The sequence below is a fragment of the Ambystoma mexicanum genome, chromosome 3p (assembly GCF_040938575.1).
Source record: "Ambystoma mexicanum isolate Mex_15411 chromosome 3p, UKY_AmexF1_1, whole genome shotgun sequence".
Taxonomy (NCBI): Eukaryota; Metazoa; Chordata; class Amphibia; order Caudata; family Ambystomatidae; genus Ambystoma; species Ambystoma mexicanum.
Window position 1 is genome coordinate 1220325839 of NC_090925.1, and position 19170 is coordinate 1220345008.

Sequence of the window (19170 nt, forward strand, 5' to 3'; positions counted from 1 at the left end):
TAAAAGCGCAATCTAGTTACCCAGAGACCTTGTGCGTTTGGCAGGAATGGCACCCCACACATTTCCATTTTGTTTGTGTCTGCATAAGGGATAACCAGGCCTTCCCCCTCTATTTCTGGAGGCCGTGGCATCCCCCTATGCATAATAGAAACTGATCAGAATGTCACCACAAATCAGAAAGCTATCTAATTGCAGGCCTCATGCCACTTATCCAAGCGTCCCTTTGAAATTTATGAAGGCCTGCTAACCAACAATGTTTGAATTCCAGTAGACATTCAGTATAAGGGAGAGCCCCATATCAGGAAAGCATCCTTTGTCCCAGCAAATCTTGATAGCTTGAATACAAGAGTTAGAATGGGCCCAAAAGGTTGCAGAGAGTCTTCCATAGCACACTCCAAGTAGAAGGCCAGAAGAATGGCGTCCTCTAGGCCCCTGCAACAAATGATTAAGAGCAAAAGGCCATCTACAAGGGGTGGCAGATTTCCTGAAAGCACCCCCCAGGTAACATTCTTTCGACTATGTTCCTCCCACGTATTCCTCATTTACGATATCTCCAATATCCAGCTCAGCTGCTTCTCAGAAGGTTTTTGGGCGGAGGGCACTGTGCGTCATTGCGGTTAACTCGATGTCCCTCAAAGGCCTCCATCTCGAGGATGACGTCATCGAAGCAATACATGGAACACGCAGCACCCGTTGGCTTTAGTTCTGTTTTTTTGTGTCTTTCTTACAGTAGAACTACCAGCATTGACGTGGTTTAGACCATACTAGACTCTGAAGGAGCGTAAACTACAATAACATGGAAATTCTATTGCAGGGTAGGTAGACTTTGAGGGACGAAGAGCAATACGGGGGAGGAATGTCCAGTCAAAAGAAAGTTACCAGGGGTAAGTAACTCTTCGAATTGATTGTGTCCTCCCCACATATTCCTCATCTATGATAGACTCCCAAATCAGTATTAGTTTTGGCGGAGGCAGTAAGAATTTTATCAAGGGACGTTATGAACCGAATGAAGGACTGCTTTCCCAAAGCTTCCATCCTGACTTAAGGTGGAATCAAGGCAGTAATGCTTGTAAAAGTATAAACGGTAGACCAAGTGGCTGCGTCACACAAGTATTTTTGATTGGAATACCTCTTTGCAGAGTGGAAGCAGCAGCCATGGCTGCTAGCAGAATGGGCTCAAGCCTTCTGAAGGATCTCTCCCGGCCAGTATATAACATTCAGTAATAGCTCAAATAATCCATCTGGCCAAGGTTTTAGTTACAGCCTGTCCAGGCTATGACTAGTGTATCCTATAAACAGTTGGTCATCTAGACAAAACTTTGACATCCTTGAAATGAAGACAATCCAAGCCCTTCTTGGGTCCAGTCTGTGTAACCGTTCCTCTTTGCCAGGATGAGGTGAAGGGTAAAAAAGTAGGCAATAAGACCGCAAAATATGGTTTAGAAGATAGTGCCTGCAACTCACACCCTACAGGCTTATAATGCTAACAAGATGGTTTTGAATGTTAGTAGCATTAAGGAACATGAATGGAGTGATTCAAATAGTGAAGACATGAGAAACTTCAAAACAAGATTAAGGTCCTAAACAGGAACCTGAAAAGGAGATGGAGGGAACATGTTAGTGAGTCCCTTTAGAAATGTTATCACCAAAAGGCATTTTAAAATAGGACGTTTCCTCAGACGAGTGCTTGAAGATGAAAAGCGCTGGCAAATATCCTTGAATGGTTCCAACCTGGATCCCCAGATTGGCCAAATACAACAGAAAAGGTACCACCTCCAGTGTTTTGCATAGAAAAGGATCCACATTCTTATCCCTGCGCCAGCTGCAGAATTTGTTCAAACGGCAGCAGTAAAAAGACGGATGCTGGCCTTCTGGCCAAAAGCAAAATGTCCATTACATCATCCGGGAGGTCACAATCCTGAGTGCCTTGACCTCTGGATGGAGAACCCGACCCTCTCGCGAGAGAAGGTCCTCTCTTTGTGGAAAAATGTATTGGATGGCAGATGGACATATCCAGAAAGTCCGGGTACCATGTCCTCATGGCTCAATCCGGGGCAATTAGGATCATGGATTTCCCGAACGTTCTCAACCTACGATCACATGAGAAATAACTGGGACTAGCAGAAACACGTATACGAGTGGAAACTCCCAGTCAACCACGAACGTGTCTCCTAGCGCTGCTCTAGGGGTACATTTCCTGAAGAACAGTGCACACATCTGGTTGACACTGGTCGCAAACGGGTCCTCCCGACGGGTTCCCCAAAGGGTGAAGATCTTTTGAAGGACTTCCTGAGCTAGTTCATATTAGGGGGAGACTGCTCTGCCTACTCAGAGCGTCCACCGCTGTGTTCAACGCACCGGTTAGGTGAACTGCAGATCGAGAGATTCCCTCTTGTACTGCCCAAAACCAGTGCTGCATTCACTATGCACAGTGTAAGTGACCCTAGATCTCTCTTGAGGTAGTACATGGCCACTGTGTTGTCTGTCATTATAAGGACCTTCTTTCCCCGTACAGAGGGCAGAAAGGCCTTCAGCGTAAGTCCGATTGCCCTCAGCTCCAAAAGAATGATGTGTAGTTTGGATTCCAATGAGACCAACAACGCCGATTGTCAGATCGTTGGCGTCAGCTCGCCACCCTGTGAGTGAGGCATCCATCACTCCCGTTATCTCCGGCCATGGTTGCCAAAAATGTTCTCCCGTCAGAATGTGGTCCTTGCAGGCCCACCACTGGAGATCCTTTGCAACCCTGTTTGGAACCTGAATTAGGTCCGACATGTTGCCCAAGAATTTAAACCACTGTCACGAGAGCCCACTGGAGGATCTCATTCTGGAGAGTCTGGCACCAGAAAAATGCAGGATGCCATGAGGCTGAGCAACCCCAAGTCGAAGGCTGGGAGACGCTGGGTACTCTGAAATTTGGTGACCATCTGCAGAATGTCTGGAGGCCTCACCTCACGTGGAGAGGTCTTTCCCAAAGGATGGATCCAGTACAGTCCTGATGAATTGGAGCTTTTCAGTTATTATCATATGGGACTTTTTGTAATTAAGGGAGAGTGGCAGGTCACGCTGAGATGACCCAGGACTTGTTCGGAAGAAAGCGCCCTGATCAGCCAATCGTCGAGGTAGGGGTAGACGTGAATCCCCCTCTCCCGAGACTCGCTGCCAACACCACCAATAGTTTGGTGGAAACCTTTGGGACAGAGGTCAGCCCGAACGGAAGAACTTGAAACTGATCATGAGAACAGCCAGCTGCGAACCTCAGGTACTTTCTGTAGATAAGATGGATTAGCACATGAAAATAAGAATCCTGAAGGTCTAATGACACATGGAGTAGGAGGACACGAAACATCTGAGAAAGTGTGGCCATCTTGAACTGGTCCTTCCTGAGGAACTTTTTCAGGTATCTCAAGTCCAAGATGGGTCCCAGTCCTCAGGCCTCCTTGGGGATTAGGAAATATGGAGAATGCCATCCTTTGTGCCTCTCTGTTATAGGTAATGGCTCTATAGCACCTTTCTCTAGCATGATAAACATTTCCAGCAAAAGGAACAGATCTGGAACCTTTAACAAATGGCTTCCCGGTGGACGATTCTGAGGTCTCTGAATGAGCGGGAGGCAGTAAACTTGGGCTATGGTTTCTAATGCCCAGGCATCTGAAGTAATACCCTGCCATTTTTGCAGATGCTGAGACAGTCTGCCTCCCGCTGGGGTGTCGTGAGTCAAGACCTCAGAGGTTTTGATGCGGCTGAAGCAGTGGCTGATGGTAAAGATGCCCCGCTGCTAAAGATGCCACTGCTTGGGCGGTCTTTGCCCCTCTCTCTCGTCCACCACGAGGAATCGTCTTTGGCCGCTTTGAGCAGCCATCCCTCTTGCTCTTCCAACTGAGTAGTAGCGAAAAGATGTACCCCTCCAAGAAGGTCCACTGGAGGGAAAGGGCTGAGGCTGCTAATAGCGGCACAGACTTGGCTACCACCTTCGAGGTCTGCAGCTTCTCAAGGCTTTCGTCAGCCTTGCTGCCAAAAAGAAGAGAACCGTCAAAAGGCATATTAAGGGAATCTAGACTGCACATCCAGTGCAAATCCAGACTTCAACCACGCAAACCTGTGCATCACAGTGCTCGTCACCATGGCTCTGCTGATACTATAAGCAGAATCCAAACCCGACTTTTGAGACTCAAACATGGCCTCTTTGACATCTTTTACAATGGCCAAGAAGTTGCCTCTTCTTCGTGAATATGTTCAGCCGTCATGGATGCACAGTCCCATAGGGTGACGGTACATTTTCCAAGGGCACATGTAGAGTTGCCTGATTTGAGCCATGCTCCTGGTCGAAAAGATTTTCCTTGACCAGGCGTCTATACTCTCATCATCCCAATCTGGTGGAATGGTCAGATAGGCAACTTGCTTTGAGGTAGCGGTTGCTGCTTGCACCACCAGGCTTTCTGGGGTAGGATGTTTAGAGAAGTAGCTGGGATCACTACTTGACGGCCTACATTTATTTTGTCAAATTTGCATTGACTGCCGGACTCTATTCCGGTGCCTCCCAGTTGGCACTTACTCTCTTTTGTAGTGCGACAAGAAAAGGTAGGGATCGCCATGAGGACCTTTATCTACGATATCGGAGGTCATCCTGCTCGAAAGGGAAGGCAGACCTGCTCCATTCCATAAAATCAGTGACCTTGGTCATTAAACGCCTGTACGATGCATCTGCGTAATCTGGTTCTGGTTTGCCAACCACTGGCTGTTTGTAAATTCTCCCGCAACCTAGATTCCTCCGATATAAAACTATCAGGAGCATTAGGAGTCCCATATTGTAATCCAAAAAGGTGGATCATGGTCGTCTGAAGGCTCATCGTTTTCATAAATGCACATAAGAAATTTTAAAAAATCCTTTCTAGGCAATGGTGTAAAGCATTTTTGAATTACTGGTAAAGGCATTGATGGCTTAAATGGTTCCGAGCCAGATGCTGATAGAGTAGCCATCATAATTTGATTATTGCGTCAATGTCTTCAATTAAGACGTCTTGGGCGTTGATGTCAATTACGTGGACTTTGTCCATGAATGACTTCGATGGATTCTTCGATTACTTTTCTTCGTGACGAGGCCTCGGCGGCTCTAAATGAGAATCTGGCCTTCGTCCTCGGCCAGAGGGCGTGCAGGATTTGGCTCAAGCCCTTTCCTTACCGGCTTCAGAAGGTCGCGTTAGGAGCATGGCCTACTTGCGTCAAGGGATTCGGACTAGCATTTCCTGCCTGAAGGATTCCCTTTCAGGTGGAGTAGAGGCCATATTAGGGCAATATATACTCCTCTCTGGAGAAGAGTCGGATGAGGAAGACCAAGTAGGCAATTTATGATGCCTTTTCTTTGACGAGTGGTGAGACACACTATGACCTGTAGCTTTCAGTCTTCTTCCGTCGAGGAGAGAAGTCTCGCAGTTAGTCGGAGGAATGTTTTTTTGATGTGGTAGTCGAAGGGGATTTCTTGGCGAGTCTACCTACAGCCCATTTCCCTTCAGAGCTTTTCCGGTCATCGATTGACAATTCCGACAGGTCGAGGTCTTGTGCTCCACACCAAGACACCACAAGCACACCCAACGTGGGTCAGTCGGTGACATTTTAGCATTGTAGCCTTTGCGTTTCTTAAACCCGGTCTGCAAGGTTGTCGGAGCCCAAGACAAAGACATTCACAATCTCGGAGTAATATATGAAGCACGCGCAAAAGCTTACTTGGAAAAATGTAAATGAAGCCAACCGGCGCTGCGCGTTCCATATACACCTTAGATGACGTCATCCTCAAGACAGGGGCCCTTGAGGGACATTGATCGAGTCGACAGCATCGACATACAGCGACCTCTGAGGAAAAGAAATTCCAAAGCAGCTGAAGCTGGATATTGGAGATATAAGATGAGAACGTGGGAGGACAATCCATTCGAATAAATGTCATACTGAAGAAAATTCAGATTGTGCTCCTGAAACAAACTGGAAAAACCGTGTTCCATGATGCAAGTAGTAACAACCCATTACTTCTTACAGGGCTTTGCTATCCGTTACCCGGGTGCAAGGCCCTGGCTAGCTTCATTTTTGAATGACTGGTTCAAGTCAACACTACCCATTTTGACCAGTCAGATTGAAATTATTAGAACAGGTCATTTTCAATGCCGAAAGTCCATTCTGTTGATTATTGCATGCCCCCATAGATAGCCTTTGATTAGGCATTCTCCGACTTGGCAAAGAGCTGATCATTTCCGTTCGGTCATAGCCAAGAGGAAGCAATTGCAATACCAATCTCGAGGTAATGTGTATGACCACCCCATCTAGCATGCATTTAATCAGTAAGGAATTTACTTGGTCAATATCACTCAAGCAGTCAAGGGAGTGTGAGGAATCTGAGGGCGTCCTCACTTCTTTCCCCAACATAACCTCCTCCCAGGTGGCCAGGGAAAGGCCGTCTCTATTGGATCTGGACCCTGGGGGTGGATCACCTGGGTGGAGGACCGAGCATCCTTGGGCGAGACAGGGTATCCCCATTAGCCTTTTCTGATAAACCCAATGACCCCCAGGCCTTTATAGGTTATTACCAGTCCCTTTCCTAACTTTTGCATAACTTATCTCTGAATGAACACCACTTGGAACTGGGACAAGGAAGATGCAACAAAGACTGACAGACTATGGAACTAACTCAGCAGTCTAGTTGTAGAGTGCCTAATCCAGCTGATGGGATATTTAAAGACCAGTGCTGGAAGCAGGAGATGGATGTGAAGGAGAGCAGTCGTGTGGAAGCGAGACCCTGAGATGTTTAGAGAAGCTTGTGAGGGATGCGCAGCGGAAAGCCAGGTCAAATGCAGGGTGGCGTGAGAAAACTCTGCAGAGGAAAGCTGGTGCTTCCCTCTGAACCGTAGAAGCAGCTGGAGAGGCCGGGTGAGAGCCAGAGAAGCACCGCCGAACGTACCGCAGCAGAGAAGGAGCAGACCGTGTCACAGAGGCAGTGAGGTGCCTAGGCTGTACCGGTGGGCGAGAGAAAATCAGTCCAGGAAACCACGGGAGGACCGGCAGGACAGAGAACGCTTCCTGGAGACACATCAAGCGGTGCAGCCCCACACCACTCGCCAGACATGCCAAGCAACACCGGTGAGCTTATAAGTTTAACGGGGATATTTGCTATATATGAAAAGCAGATAAAAGAAAGTCTATAAATACATGAAATCCCTCATAAATCAATTTGGGGAATCTACAGAGTAAGCCCAACAATGAAGCAATGAACTGTTACTGTTAAAGTATAAATAACAGTGAAGCGAAATGGCAATAAGCGGACATAAAAGCAAGGCTAAGCAGCAAATTCAAGTAAGCAAGCATAATGGAACGATTGGGATTAACATTGCCAAGAGTCGGGGTCAAGCAGATATTAGAACCTATTGCTAACAGAAATTAATGGTTGAGAAAATTAACCCTGTATGCAACAGAAACCTGGCAACAGGGCTTTGGAGATTTTTGATCACAGAACATTAGAAACAGTGAATACGTTTCCTAGCAGATGTGTGTATCGGAAAGCTTTTGATGATTTGAGCAGAAGAACTATAAACCGAGTTTCCTAATAGAGTATATTAGGAAGCCTATTTGATCACAGAAGGCCTGAAACAGAGAATATGTTTCCTAGCAGGAGTGTAATGGGAAGCCGATGTTGGTCATTTCAAGTGAAAGCTAATAAACCAGTAAATGGTGAGAAAAGGAGAAAGAAAACTTCAAGGTAAGTGAGAGGAATAAGTCTGAAGCTTTAACTGTAGCACAATACTTGTAAAACAGATGCAAGTAAGGTGTGCGCAGATTGCGTGACCTATAATGGGTGGGCCGTGGGGTACGATAACTGCGCCTAGACCGAATACACCCACCTAAAGGAAGAGCTACTTTGTGATTGAATTAAGGAAAACTTGTGTGAATTGAAACTAAGGCACTGAATTTGTGAAAGGTAACCAAACCGAAGAGCTAGGAAGTGTCCCAAGGAATTGCATTATTTTGGAATATTGAATGTCCTGAAGAATTTTGTTTTGGAACTTTGATAGACTTGGAAGCTTGGGGAAGAGAACCGCCTCTTTTGTAAAGTGAGCTGTTTGAACCTTGGGGAAATGGAAACCCCTTTTCCATCAGAGAGCTTGAAGAAGCTCTGAAATTTCATTTTACCACTTATTTGATGCAGATACCCATACACACTGTATACAGTTAAATGGGAGGGCAAGTATAGGTTTTGGGCATTTGCTTCGGACTTCCTAATACAGAATATCATTAATGTAATTTAGGTAGGGAAATCCCACCATAGTATAGGGCAAGTTAGGCCGTTTTCAAACCCACTTTTTTAGTTAATAGAAGTGTGTACTCAAACTCTTATTCGGTTTTCTGAGTCTACTTCATGATGCCTTCACAGGAGTCAAACAATGTTAGCACATTTGAACTTTTCAGGGTAATGTTTCCAGAAAACATTGGTAGTATTTCCAAGAATAGACAATTGGACTGATTCTGCTGGGGCAGGGGTCTCTTATTCCTTCAAGAGAGCTCCCCTGTCTGCAAGCAGGCTAATTTCCCAGGAGGGGCATACGTCTTTGCTCGAGTGTTGTTAACGCATCTTCCAACTTAAAAGTAGTCTAACTAGTTACATTTCGAGGAGGTAGGTAATGAACTTGATATGGGTCTTCTGAAATGGCAAGTTGAACCGAGGATGTCATTAGTGTGAGCAGGGATTGTCGGGGGTTCCGTAATTGAATAAGTTGAAATATTGCACAATAGCTCCTCCAAATCAGCACTAGATGGTCTACGTTCGGACTTCGATTCTAATCTCTTCATTGTTTGGGGAAGCTGCTTGGGGTAGATGTGGCAGCAAGGGAGGAGCTGCAAAATTTCTCAAGTCCTTCTCTCCTTGGTCGACCCGCCTTCTTCATGGCAGCAGGATTAGGAAGAGTGAGACTTTGCAAAAGAATTTGAAATCTCTATGGTTCAACAACATTTCTGCAAACCCCCCCCCCCTCCCGCCCCCACAGCCTCGTTTTCTACACCTCCGATAAAATAAGGGGTAGTTAAGTTACAAGACGCCAAAGTCTGAACCTTGATGACCTACGGCTGAGAATCAGGCGGCATCTCTGGTTGAAACACCTTAGTAGGACTCAATGGAGAAGGTCTAGTTGTAGCTTCATGTTCATTAGATGCCACGATTTAGTTGTCCAAGAAGGACGTTCTCTAAATCAAAGTAGGGATTTGTCTCTTGATCACTAAGGTTTGCGTTGATGTTTTCATAAAGTCGGACTAACGAATTCAGCAGAAAATTCAGGGCCAAGATTGTAGTAGCACCAATGGGAGGAAGAACGCCCCCAACCCAGGAGTATGCAGAAGAGAAAAGAGGGGGAATAAATCAAGGAAGAAGATTGGTTAGATTTCTGAGTCTGAGAAGATCTGGAGAGTGCTCCAAGGAGTCCGTTAGTAATTGCTTAGAGGGCTCCAGCACTCCCAAGGCTTCCAGATAATCGGGTAGTTTTTTCTCCACTTGAGGGAGTTTCAACATCGCTGAATCCTGAATATCATCTACTGCTTAGGGGCTGTGGGCTCGGCATACATGAAAGATGAAAGGCAGACTTGTCAAGGGGCTGAATCAGGGATTTATTTGGGAAGAAAGCAGTCATTTTGGCATAGGAAGCTAGTTCCGATTCCACACATTGTTTCGCAATCAAGCACCAACGGCTGACCCAGTTTGACACCGGTGTCCCAGACTGCTTTCATCGACATCTGCCTCTTCAATGAAGGATCGTTCACAGAAGTCCCTACCCTTTACAATGAAGGGCATGCAGAGAGACCATAATCATAAGGGAGGAGAAGGGCACTCACCGCAGCTGTCCTGAACTTCTGTGGATACGGAGCTTAGTCTGGCTGCCGTAGACTGCACTCAAGCAACGCAGTCTCGCCATTTACAAACAGAAAGCTGGGGGGAAAAGACCTATAGATTCCAGCAATAGATGGAGTCTTGCAATCTGTTATTTCCTCAGACTAACATCTACTGCAAATTCAACTATGGAGAGTGCCAGAAATGCTTGGTGCCACAGGCCTCAAATAGTCAAATTGATGCACAGAATGCTGTGACTCACCCTCGTTTGGCCACATATTCTAGAATTGCCCTGATATTCAAATATTCCAAAATGAAAACTTTGAAACTAGCAATAAAATCTTTGGGATCAAGTCTGCTTAGAACCACTTATGGTGCTGTAAGGCTTAAGGTTGTGCTCACTCTATCACTTAATTGGTAGCACCAAAGCTCTTGTATTAACTGCAAGAAGAATCATTCACAAAACAGAAAAGCCCAGAGCCTACTTTGATATGCACCCGATTCCACCTCTTCCCCACTATATAATCAAACTATCAGAAATTCTTGCCCATAAATCCAGACTACATGGAAAATTCTTCATGAAAATCGGGCCAGTGACAACAGACAATCAGCTAAAAACAGAATATCATAGGACCGTGCCAAGAACCAGAACATGTAGAAATCTTTGGCTGATAGTAGTTAAGTGGCTATTTAAGTACTGAACAAGGAGAACGTGTTGCATGGGGACATTATGCAGGGGGGATTCAGCAGATGGGTTTGCTTCTAGAATCCACGTACTTCTAAAAATTAAACTACATGTAACTTCTGTTACAGTATACCATGGTTTCTGAGGCTTAAATGTGAATATTAAAAACCAATAATTAGTACACTTATAGTATCCCTGTTTCCAGCACATGAAAACTACACATTAAAAACATCTGTGAAGAAAAGCATGCAGCATTACCTTGGACCTAAAATAGGTATAAAGAGCTACACTTCGGATCTCAATAGATGCAATGCTCAGAACGACTATGCGTAATATAGTTCTAGATCCCAATTCTAGCTCTACGCTAGCAGCATCCAGATTTATACCAGTCTGTCACTTGAAGTGTCCTGTAAGGGAGCTCCTAGTTTGCCCTGCCTCTAACCCAGGAGAATTCTGTTGTATTGAAACAACCACTGGCTGTTTTTTGTAAGGTTACAAGGCAAAGACACCGGTATTGCCCCAAGTCACACACGTGAGCAGATTAGTTGTCAAACAGCACGACAAAGCTATCCATGTGATCATATACTCTAGAATTATATTTAGTCCTTGCGGGCCGGGTTCACATCTGCTGTCCATGTTCAAGCACAGAATAGGCCCAGTCTACTTTTGAGTGTGGACTTATGCTTCACGGTCATCTGGGTGGTGGTGGCCTCTACCAGACCTAGCGAGAACAAGAAAGGCGTCCTTTCGGAGTAGCTTCCAACCTATTACTGCCAACATCAGTGAAGTAAAGTAGCTTCAATGACACTTCAGGTAGGTTTGCAGGTAAGCGTATTTAATAAGCCTCTTACTAATGTCAGTCAAATAAAGAATATAAGAGCTGGACCCCCCCCAGTGCCCACCACCCAGGCTTCCTTCTTCCAACTCTCTCCCTGGCCGGAACCCTTAGATCAGCACAAACAAAATGTACATGCATGCATCCATTCCACTCATGACATCATTCACTCCGACATCACTCTGTAAACACTAGAATACCAATAAAAAGCATCTATTTCCAATACATAAACCCCTATACAACATCTCTTTCCAGCACATGAATACAAGTACAAAAATCAGTACCCTGGTACTTTAAGTCCTCTGAAGAAGCAGGTTATGCCACTCTCCTACCTCTAAAACACAGCAAGAGTAGCCTGCAATCACAACGAGAACGGAGACTGATCAAGACGTTTTTCCAATTATCAAATGGTTCCAAATGCTTAGCAGACATTCTTGGGGATAAACCAGTGTCCCCTGCATAGAGCTCAGAGGTTTTGATTTTCAAACATTCAGGTTGGCATCAAACTGTCAAATGTGCTGTTTTTAATATTTCAGGATAACAATCCACAGAAGGACAAGTCAAATTCAGCAACATCCCCTTGTAGAAGAAGGCACATCTTCAGAGGATGATGCATTAGTGCTCAATGCAACATCATAGGTGGAACATACGGTCAACAGCCTGTGGAACAAAGACCCAACAATGGGGTTACAACTGACCCAACACCTTTGCATTGCCACCAAATAAGGAGACCTAAGTCATGTGATGAGCACTAGAATAGACAAAATATAGGATTGGAACACTTTAGGTGCACCATGTGAGCCAGCAGTGGGATCCCACTAAAAGTGGAGGCAACATTTGGTAACTTGGATAGGCAATGTATTGCACTTATATGGATTTGAGGGTTGGACAATGTATTGCACTCAGATGGATTTTGGGGGTGGTCAATGCGTTGAACAAGATAGTCCAGAAAGATAGCCAATGTTTAGCACTTAGAGGATTTAGAAGTGTAGCCAAGGTACTGCTCTAAGAAATCCATGAGGGTATCGAACAGCTTGCACTTATGAGGATTTGAGCGGTTGGACAATGTGATGCACCTGGAATTCTTCATGAGGGTGACCTGGGTGTTGCTCTCTGAAGATTTGTGAGGATAGCCATTGTATTGCACAAATTGCAGCCATTGCACCTAGAAGAACTCATGCAACAGCCTCCACATAGCACTTGAAAGGTTGTGGGGCTGGCCAGGGTACTGCACATAGTCGATTTTATGAGGGTAGTCAATTTATTAATTATAGGCAATTGAAGAATATGTCTAGTACATGAAATGCAGGTGTTGGAAGAATGCAGCCTCTATGGTATTTTGGGGAAGCCACTTTGATAGTTGGATGCATGCAGAATGATGCCACCTTAATTTATCTTCCCAGATGTTTAGAATCTTGCTGAAAGTACAGATTCTAGGCATTCCTTTGAACTTAACCATTGCATTTTTCCTCTTGCACGCCGCATTTAATCGAATTAGCCAAAGGTTCAGCCACGCTCCTGCATGCATCCGCTTTCACGCTCAACTCAAATAACACTTTGCACAACACTTCTACTATAAGAATGCAGCTACCTTTCACAACAAAAACTTGAACTGTAGCTACACAAACATATGACTATCCTCTTGCACACCCCCTCCAGTTTATTTCTCTAGTGTACCTCTCCACCCATCCACAGGTCATTAAGACACGGGTGGATGTTAGGGAGAATTCTCAAAAATGTGCTAATTCCCTTCACCTTAGAGACCCCCAGCAACTTTACTGGATTTTGAGGACTAGATTTTTTTTTACCTGGAAAGAGCGTGAGGCTTCCCCCCACCCCCACCCCCACTCATGTATTTTGAGGTGTGTTTTACTCGTGTTCTTGGATTATGGAGTTTTAAGATAACTCTAGGCAACTTTTCATGTGCGTTACACAGCACCCTCAGTGCAGCGAGACACGGATGTCTTTTAGACTTCCCAAAGGTTTAAATAGTTTCTCTGGGATAAATTACTGTTTCCCAGAGTAATTAAAGTTAAATTGACTTTACTAGTATTTTTAAATTCCTAGACCCAGCACACACTATCTTCCTATTGAGTGCTGGAGGGGCTACCTAGTATCCCCCGTGTCTAAAATGCTAACCCTTTTCTATCAAAATGGCTGGTGGCAGTGATTTTACAACGAAATACCATGATTTTATCCGCTAAAAATCGCGGGAGCCATGTTTTTCAAGATGGCGCCTTAAGCCCCTTTGTTTAAACAGGTCCCGGTGTTCTTTTATACCATTTCTTTTTGGGAAGGTCCTTCTAGTGTTCGTCTCTGCATGCCAAACTAGGTTTGGTTCCTTTGTTTCTATGCCTCTTACAGGCTTCAGGACTGGAGACCGCCTCTTGCGTCTGTCTGGGCAGGGCAGGAAGTGAGGGGAGGTGCCTGAAACTCCCTGCGCTTAGTCTCCTAGGAGACCCAAATGCACTCTGGCGTGATTGGCTGGCTGACTGTCCGGCAAGGACAGCCACCCTGCTGGGGGAGTGGCAGCTAGGCTGGAATGAAAGGGAGAAAACTGTTTAAAAGGAGTCTCCTGGACTGGAAAGCAGTCTCGACCACGGGAACGAAAGAACCGAAGACGAGCTGGAAGAGGACAACTGCGACAACTCCTGGACCGTTTGGTTTGCCCGGTGAAGCCCTGCTGCAGGTCCCAATTGCCAAAATCACCTCGACAGAGAAGCCCCTTAAAGGATGACTTCTTCCTTTGAGATGGTGGGACCAATCAACTCGTAAGCCACCTGGATACCATTCTCAGAGCTTGTTAGGATTAACCAGGGGGAAGGACACCAGCGTGTGTGCTCTGAACTGCTACTCGAGCTGCAATGACTCCATTTTGTCAGCGTTTTCCGACTATCCCGTGCAGGAGTCCCCAGACGTCCTCCCTCGTGTCCCCACGACTGAGGCTCAAGAACAGTGAGATCTGCAGGAACTGCCAGGAACCAACATCTTCAGCTGCATCTTTTGCTTCATACTAAGGTACTGTGCCAACCCAATTGAGGGAACGCTTCTCTCGTGGTGAAAGTTTGTGGAACTTTCCCAACTTGCAGACCTAATCAGCTTGTGACCCAACAAACGATTCTATTTCGTACAAACGGCTTCTGAGAACTTTGGTAAAGACTTTACCGTTCACTACAAGAACTGCTCTTTCCTAGCCAAGAACTAGTCCATTGACTTTGGCCTAGGCCTATTGAAATTAATCTTGTCCTCTAGTGAACTATAACTATTTGCACTGCCTAAGAAAGTATTTGTCATCTATTCTGCTAACTTGTGCCTTTTTACTCCCATTCAAAGTAACAAATGCCATTTTGCTTCCATTTCAGGGGAGCCTAATTTGTTAAGAAACTTATTGGTTTGCTATTGGAGAGTTTGTGTACAATATTAAGTTGCCTCCTTCTAGTGAATATTTTCTAAAGGATTGTGTAATAAATTAATAAGTGTTTTACCAAGAAACCTTGAGACTAAGTTTCTACTTTAACCACTGTGATTGTAAGACCTCTGTGTAACCTCTTATACTGCTCATATTCCCTCTTGAGATAAGCCTGGCTGCTCATCTCGCTACCACAAAACTGTAGTACACACTTAGACCAAACGTTGGTTTTTGCTTACACCTCTAGCCCTAATTGTATGTGGTGATCCCAGAGGGTACTGCATGCAATTCTGCCTAACAGTGGATAGCAGGGACTTCGACACCCCCCAAAACATTTAATAGCCATTATGCACACATACATAATAGCACCCCCCCAATTTCCGATACTTTGTACTTCGGTCCCTCTATGGGCATTCAACAAACAGCGCGTTGGGACCATACCTATGGTAAAATGTGCTTTACAAAATGACAAAAATGAATGAAAATGAACTAAAATAGTTATGTAGCACATTGCCTGGTGGAAGTAAGCAGGCAAAAGGACATCCCTAACATGGTTGACTCAGCTACAAAACAATTCAAAGTAGGCTAAAATCTTCTGGTCAACCCAACAACTAACACAAAAAGGTAGCCGGGCATGGCCTAGCTACAGTATGTGCAAATAAAGGAGCACATACTCTTATTCCCTAGGCTGTGCAATGTCATTTCAAAACTGAACATCTCACAACTATATGTACTAGGATGTGAATGTGGTGTCAGCGGAACACAATATTCCCTTAAGGTGAAGACTAGTTGGTCGCTGAAAAATAATATACATTGATAAAAGCATAAAGTGTTTATGTAATGAAGAAAAGTTTAGTAATACATACTTGTCCACTTGTCCTGGATTTAAACTGTTCTCGGCTCTCATCCTAGTCAATGCTGCTGCCGCTTCATCCAATGCACAGCTTACAGAAGAGGTCAATCTCCGAAGCACTTCTGGATCTGCGAAGGCTTTACCATCGGCAGTAGATAATTTACCAATTCCTTCATTCGCCAATCAGGTTAGTATGAAAGTCACAAAATGCAAAACAGTACTTTAAAATTTCAGCCACATGCATAGTTAGTCAATTATCAAACATGCTTTGAAACAGGTACCTTACTGTTGTTCTAGGACATGAAAATCAAAAAAGCAACTGACCTTTAGATTAGTTTAAAAGCAAAATAGCGTCAAATGTTTTCTACATATACATTTTATGGTGGCCGAGTAAGCTCTCACATAGGTGCCTCAGGGTTTACTATCTTTGCTTGCCACTGCCATTTGTAGCAGTAGTTGAATAATGAAGACCAAACTCTCAGGAGGGCAGTGAAATAGACAAGATACAGATTACTTACCACTGTAAATACAAGAATAGCCATACACAAGGTATATTTTGATTTTTTTTTTTAAAATGTAAATATTCTATATACAAGTTAAGGTTATAAACTGAAAATGCAAAAGTCCAAGGGTCATGGGTGGTTGGAGGCCTTCAATAAAAACGCAGTGCACAGCCATTCCAGGATATAGTTTTGTAGCTTAGTTTAGGTTGGCAGAGAGAATTAAGATGCCAAAGCTAGTATCACGGGGGAGAATGCAATCTTGTACTAGGCACTGCTCTAGCTCCCTTTGGAAGAACAGTCAACCAAATGTTCTGGGATTGAGGTTGTCCTTTGTGAGGTGATGTCCAACACTTGGCTCTTAGCAGTCAGGATCTTCAGGCTTTTCTGGATGTAACGTTCACATGCTCTACTCCAATTACAATGGGGGCCCCTTGATTTTCACTTCATCGGTCAGGTATCAGTTGCTGGTGGAGTCTTCATGTAGGAGCCGCAGGTGGAGGGCACAGGGAAGGTCCAATGAAACTGGCAACTGTTGCAGACTATGTGTTTATTGAGTAGCACCATCGCTGGTAGCATACTGGTGAAGGTGCACTCCAGCAATCCTTGAAGCATGGGCACTGTTAAGATTCTAGAATCTGACCGGGTGGACAGATTTTAGGATGTCACTTCAGTAATAGTTAACAGGGAACTCAGGTTTGCCAATCATGGTACGTGGATGAGCAGTCAAGGATTAGTCTCAGGAGCATGTGAGTGGGGTCAGTGGCTCTCAGTCAGTCAACACAGTATGGTAAAGAATTCAATTTAAACATTCATGTATAAAATAAAGTTTATTATAGGCCTTCTAAACACACTGGAAAATTACTCTAACAGTATTATCACACAACACTGATATAAATAAAGACAGTCACCATAAGTTCAAATATACATCAAATAACTTAAATTGTAGTTAAGTATTTTAGATGCAGTCAATCATGGAACCAGATCAAATGACAATAACCTAACTTAAGAAGTACAAACCCCAAGATGAATGGGGCCTTGTGGCCAAAAGTCACAGGCGTCACAATGTCTCTCACAAGAATGAAGTCTCTGTAGGTAGGTTTAAATAGGCTTGTGTTGGTGATAAGTTCTACAACAACACACTGCATGGACTTGTGCGCAGCCCCCAACCCCAGATTCATATTTTTCCAGGTGACTGTGGATCATCTGGGGGCTTGATCTTCCACCATTTGTTTCGGTGAGAGGTGCCAGGAGTTGCAGGGTAAAGGAAACTTCTGGTTGGATATAGCTGCAAGATGAAACCATAGGCGATGAAGATGCCAGAACCACTAATGCAGACCTCTTCAGTACACAGGTTGGAGGAAGACCAGTTGCAGAGACGGTCTCTGCACACTGGCAACAGCAGCAGTCCTTCCAGTCACAGCAGCTTCTCCAGGACAGGTTACCGTGAAGATGTAAAGCTGAAATTCGGGGTGAAGGCTACTAGTTGCACAAGCTGGCGGCCACCAAAGTTAGACTCCTAGGCAGAACGGTGACTGGTGAGTTAGCCCATGAGAGAGCTGGTCAGTCCACCAGGCAGTTCAGGGACTCTTCCGAAGGCTCTTAAAATCTGGATCCTCGAAAAGGCATGGCTACTAGTCAGTCCGACTAATCCAAGGGCTGAAACACGACTCAGGGTCTCCAGCTGAGGCGTAAAGTTTGACATAGCTCTTCATAGCTTACGGTACTACCAGTAAAGTCAAAGCTCCATCAAAGCAGGGCATATCGCAATGGATCTCCTCTACCATTGCCTTCTGCCATAAATCGTCAGGGAAGCTTCTGCAAGCACCCCCACATCCACACTCCACATGGTGTGTGCGAGTCCCTTTTGCCGACATCTGCCAAGCGGCTACCTGGTCAGCGCAGAATAAATTTATAAAGCACTACTGTCTGGAGAGGCAATACGCTGCGGACGTGGAGACAGGAAGGGTGGGCCTGCAACGCCTGCTCCAATAAGTTACACTCCTATGTTTTGAGGTTGAGAATGTACTGTTTTTACCTCTTTGCACCTCCAAAAACTGTGTACTGCTACTTAATCTAGTCACAGCATGTGAACATATAAAAGATCCAATGTTGGAGAAGGAGAACATTTCTTACCTGCAACTTCTGTTCTCCGGCATGGTTATCTTTCATAGATTCACATGCGCTCTTTTTCCTTGCCGGAGTGTAAAAACCATGGTTGACCTCCGGGCGTTCATCACGGGTCAGAATTTAAAAGAGAAGGAGGGACTTGTGCAACTACTCATGGTTCCATTGGCTGGGATCAAAATCACCCATAACAAGGGTGGCAACCAGAGTTATTGCTTGCTTTTAGCAAGGGAACCCAAAGGGTAACCGAGGATTCCCAGCCAGACGCCGGGGAATATTCACAACATGTGGATCTATGGAAGATCCAATGCTGGATAAGTGCACAATCTAAAGAGTATTGATATTATTCCACAGTGCATGACTCCATGTCTAGGATCGACTGGACCCTATACTGTTAGACACACTGACAGATAAGATAGACGCTTTCTTGGTAAGTGTGGAATCAGTTTCCTTGCAGCCCACTATCTGGGAAACATTTAAGGTATACATAAGAGGGATGATGTCTTGCGTTTTTGGGATAATCCAAACGAATCGCTCTGAGCTGTCCAAATTCGAAAGCAAGACTCGCTCTCTTGAGAACAAATATTGGGTCACGAAAAATAAGGATCTACTTGGTATGATTAAATCCAACCTACTTCCATTCCGCTCGTTGGCAGAAAAGGAGACTTGCTATAGGTCTAAACCGCCATTGGCAAGTAGTTTATGGCAAAGCGGATAGACTGGGAAAGTCACTGGCCCGCGCATTTAGAGAAGGACACATGCAGGTGATATCCGGGATTACATCTCCAACAGCAGTGTAGTCACTGACAACAAGTCTTTCAATGAAGAGTCCACGGGCTACTATAAAAATCTGTATTCAAATGTTGATACCTACTCTGCAGCAGACATCATGGGATATCTGGCAG

The 19170-nt window shown here is 44.8% G+C and overlaps 1 protein-coding gene across 3 annotated transcripts in view; it reads right to left on the minus strand.

The window, feature by feature from the left end:
* ANKHD1 (ankyrin repeat and KH domain containing 1) overlaps positions 1 to 19170 on the minus strand; it is a 1723611-nt gene that overhangs the window by 1559125 nt on the left and 145316 nt on the right. For all 3 annotated transcript variants that reach the window (XM_069652665.1, XM_069652666.1, XM_069652664.1), the window contains exon 3: positions 15652 to 15808. In XM_069652665.1, coding sequence (XP_069508766.1) covers positions 15652 to 15808 — 157 coding nt within the window. The remainder of the gene's footprint in view (positions 1 to 15651; positions 15809 to 19170) is intronic.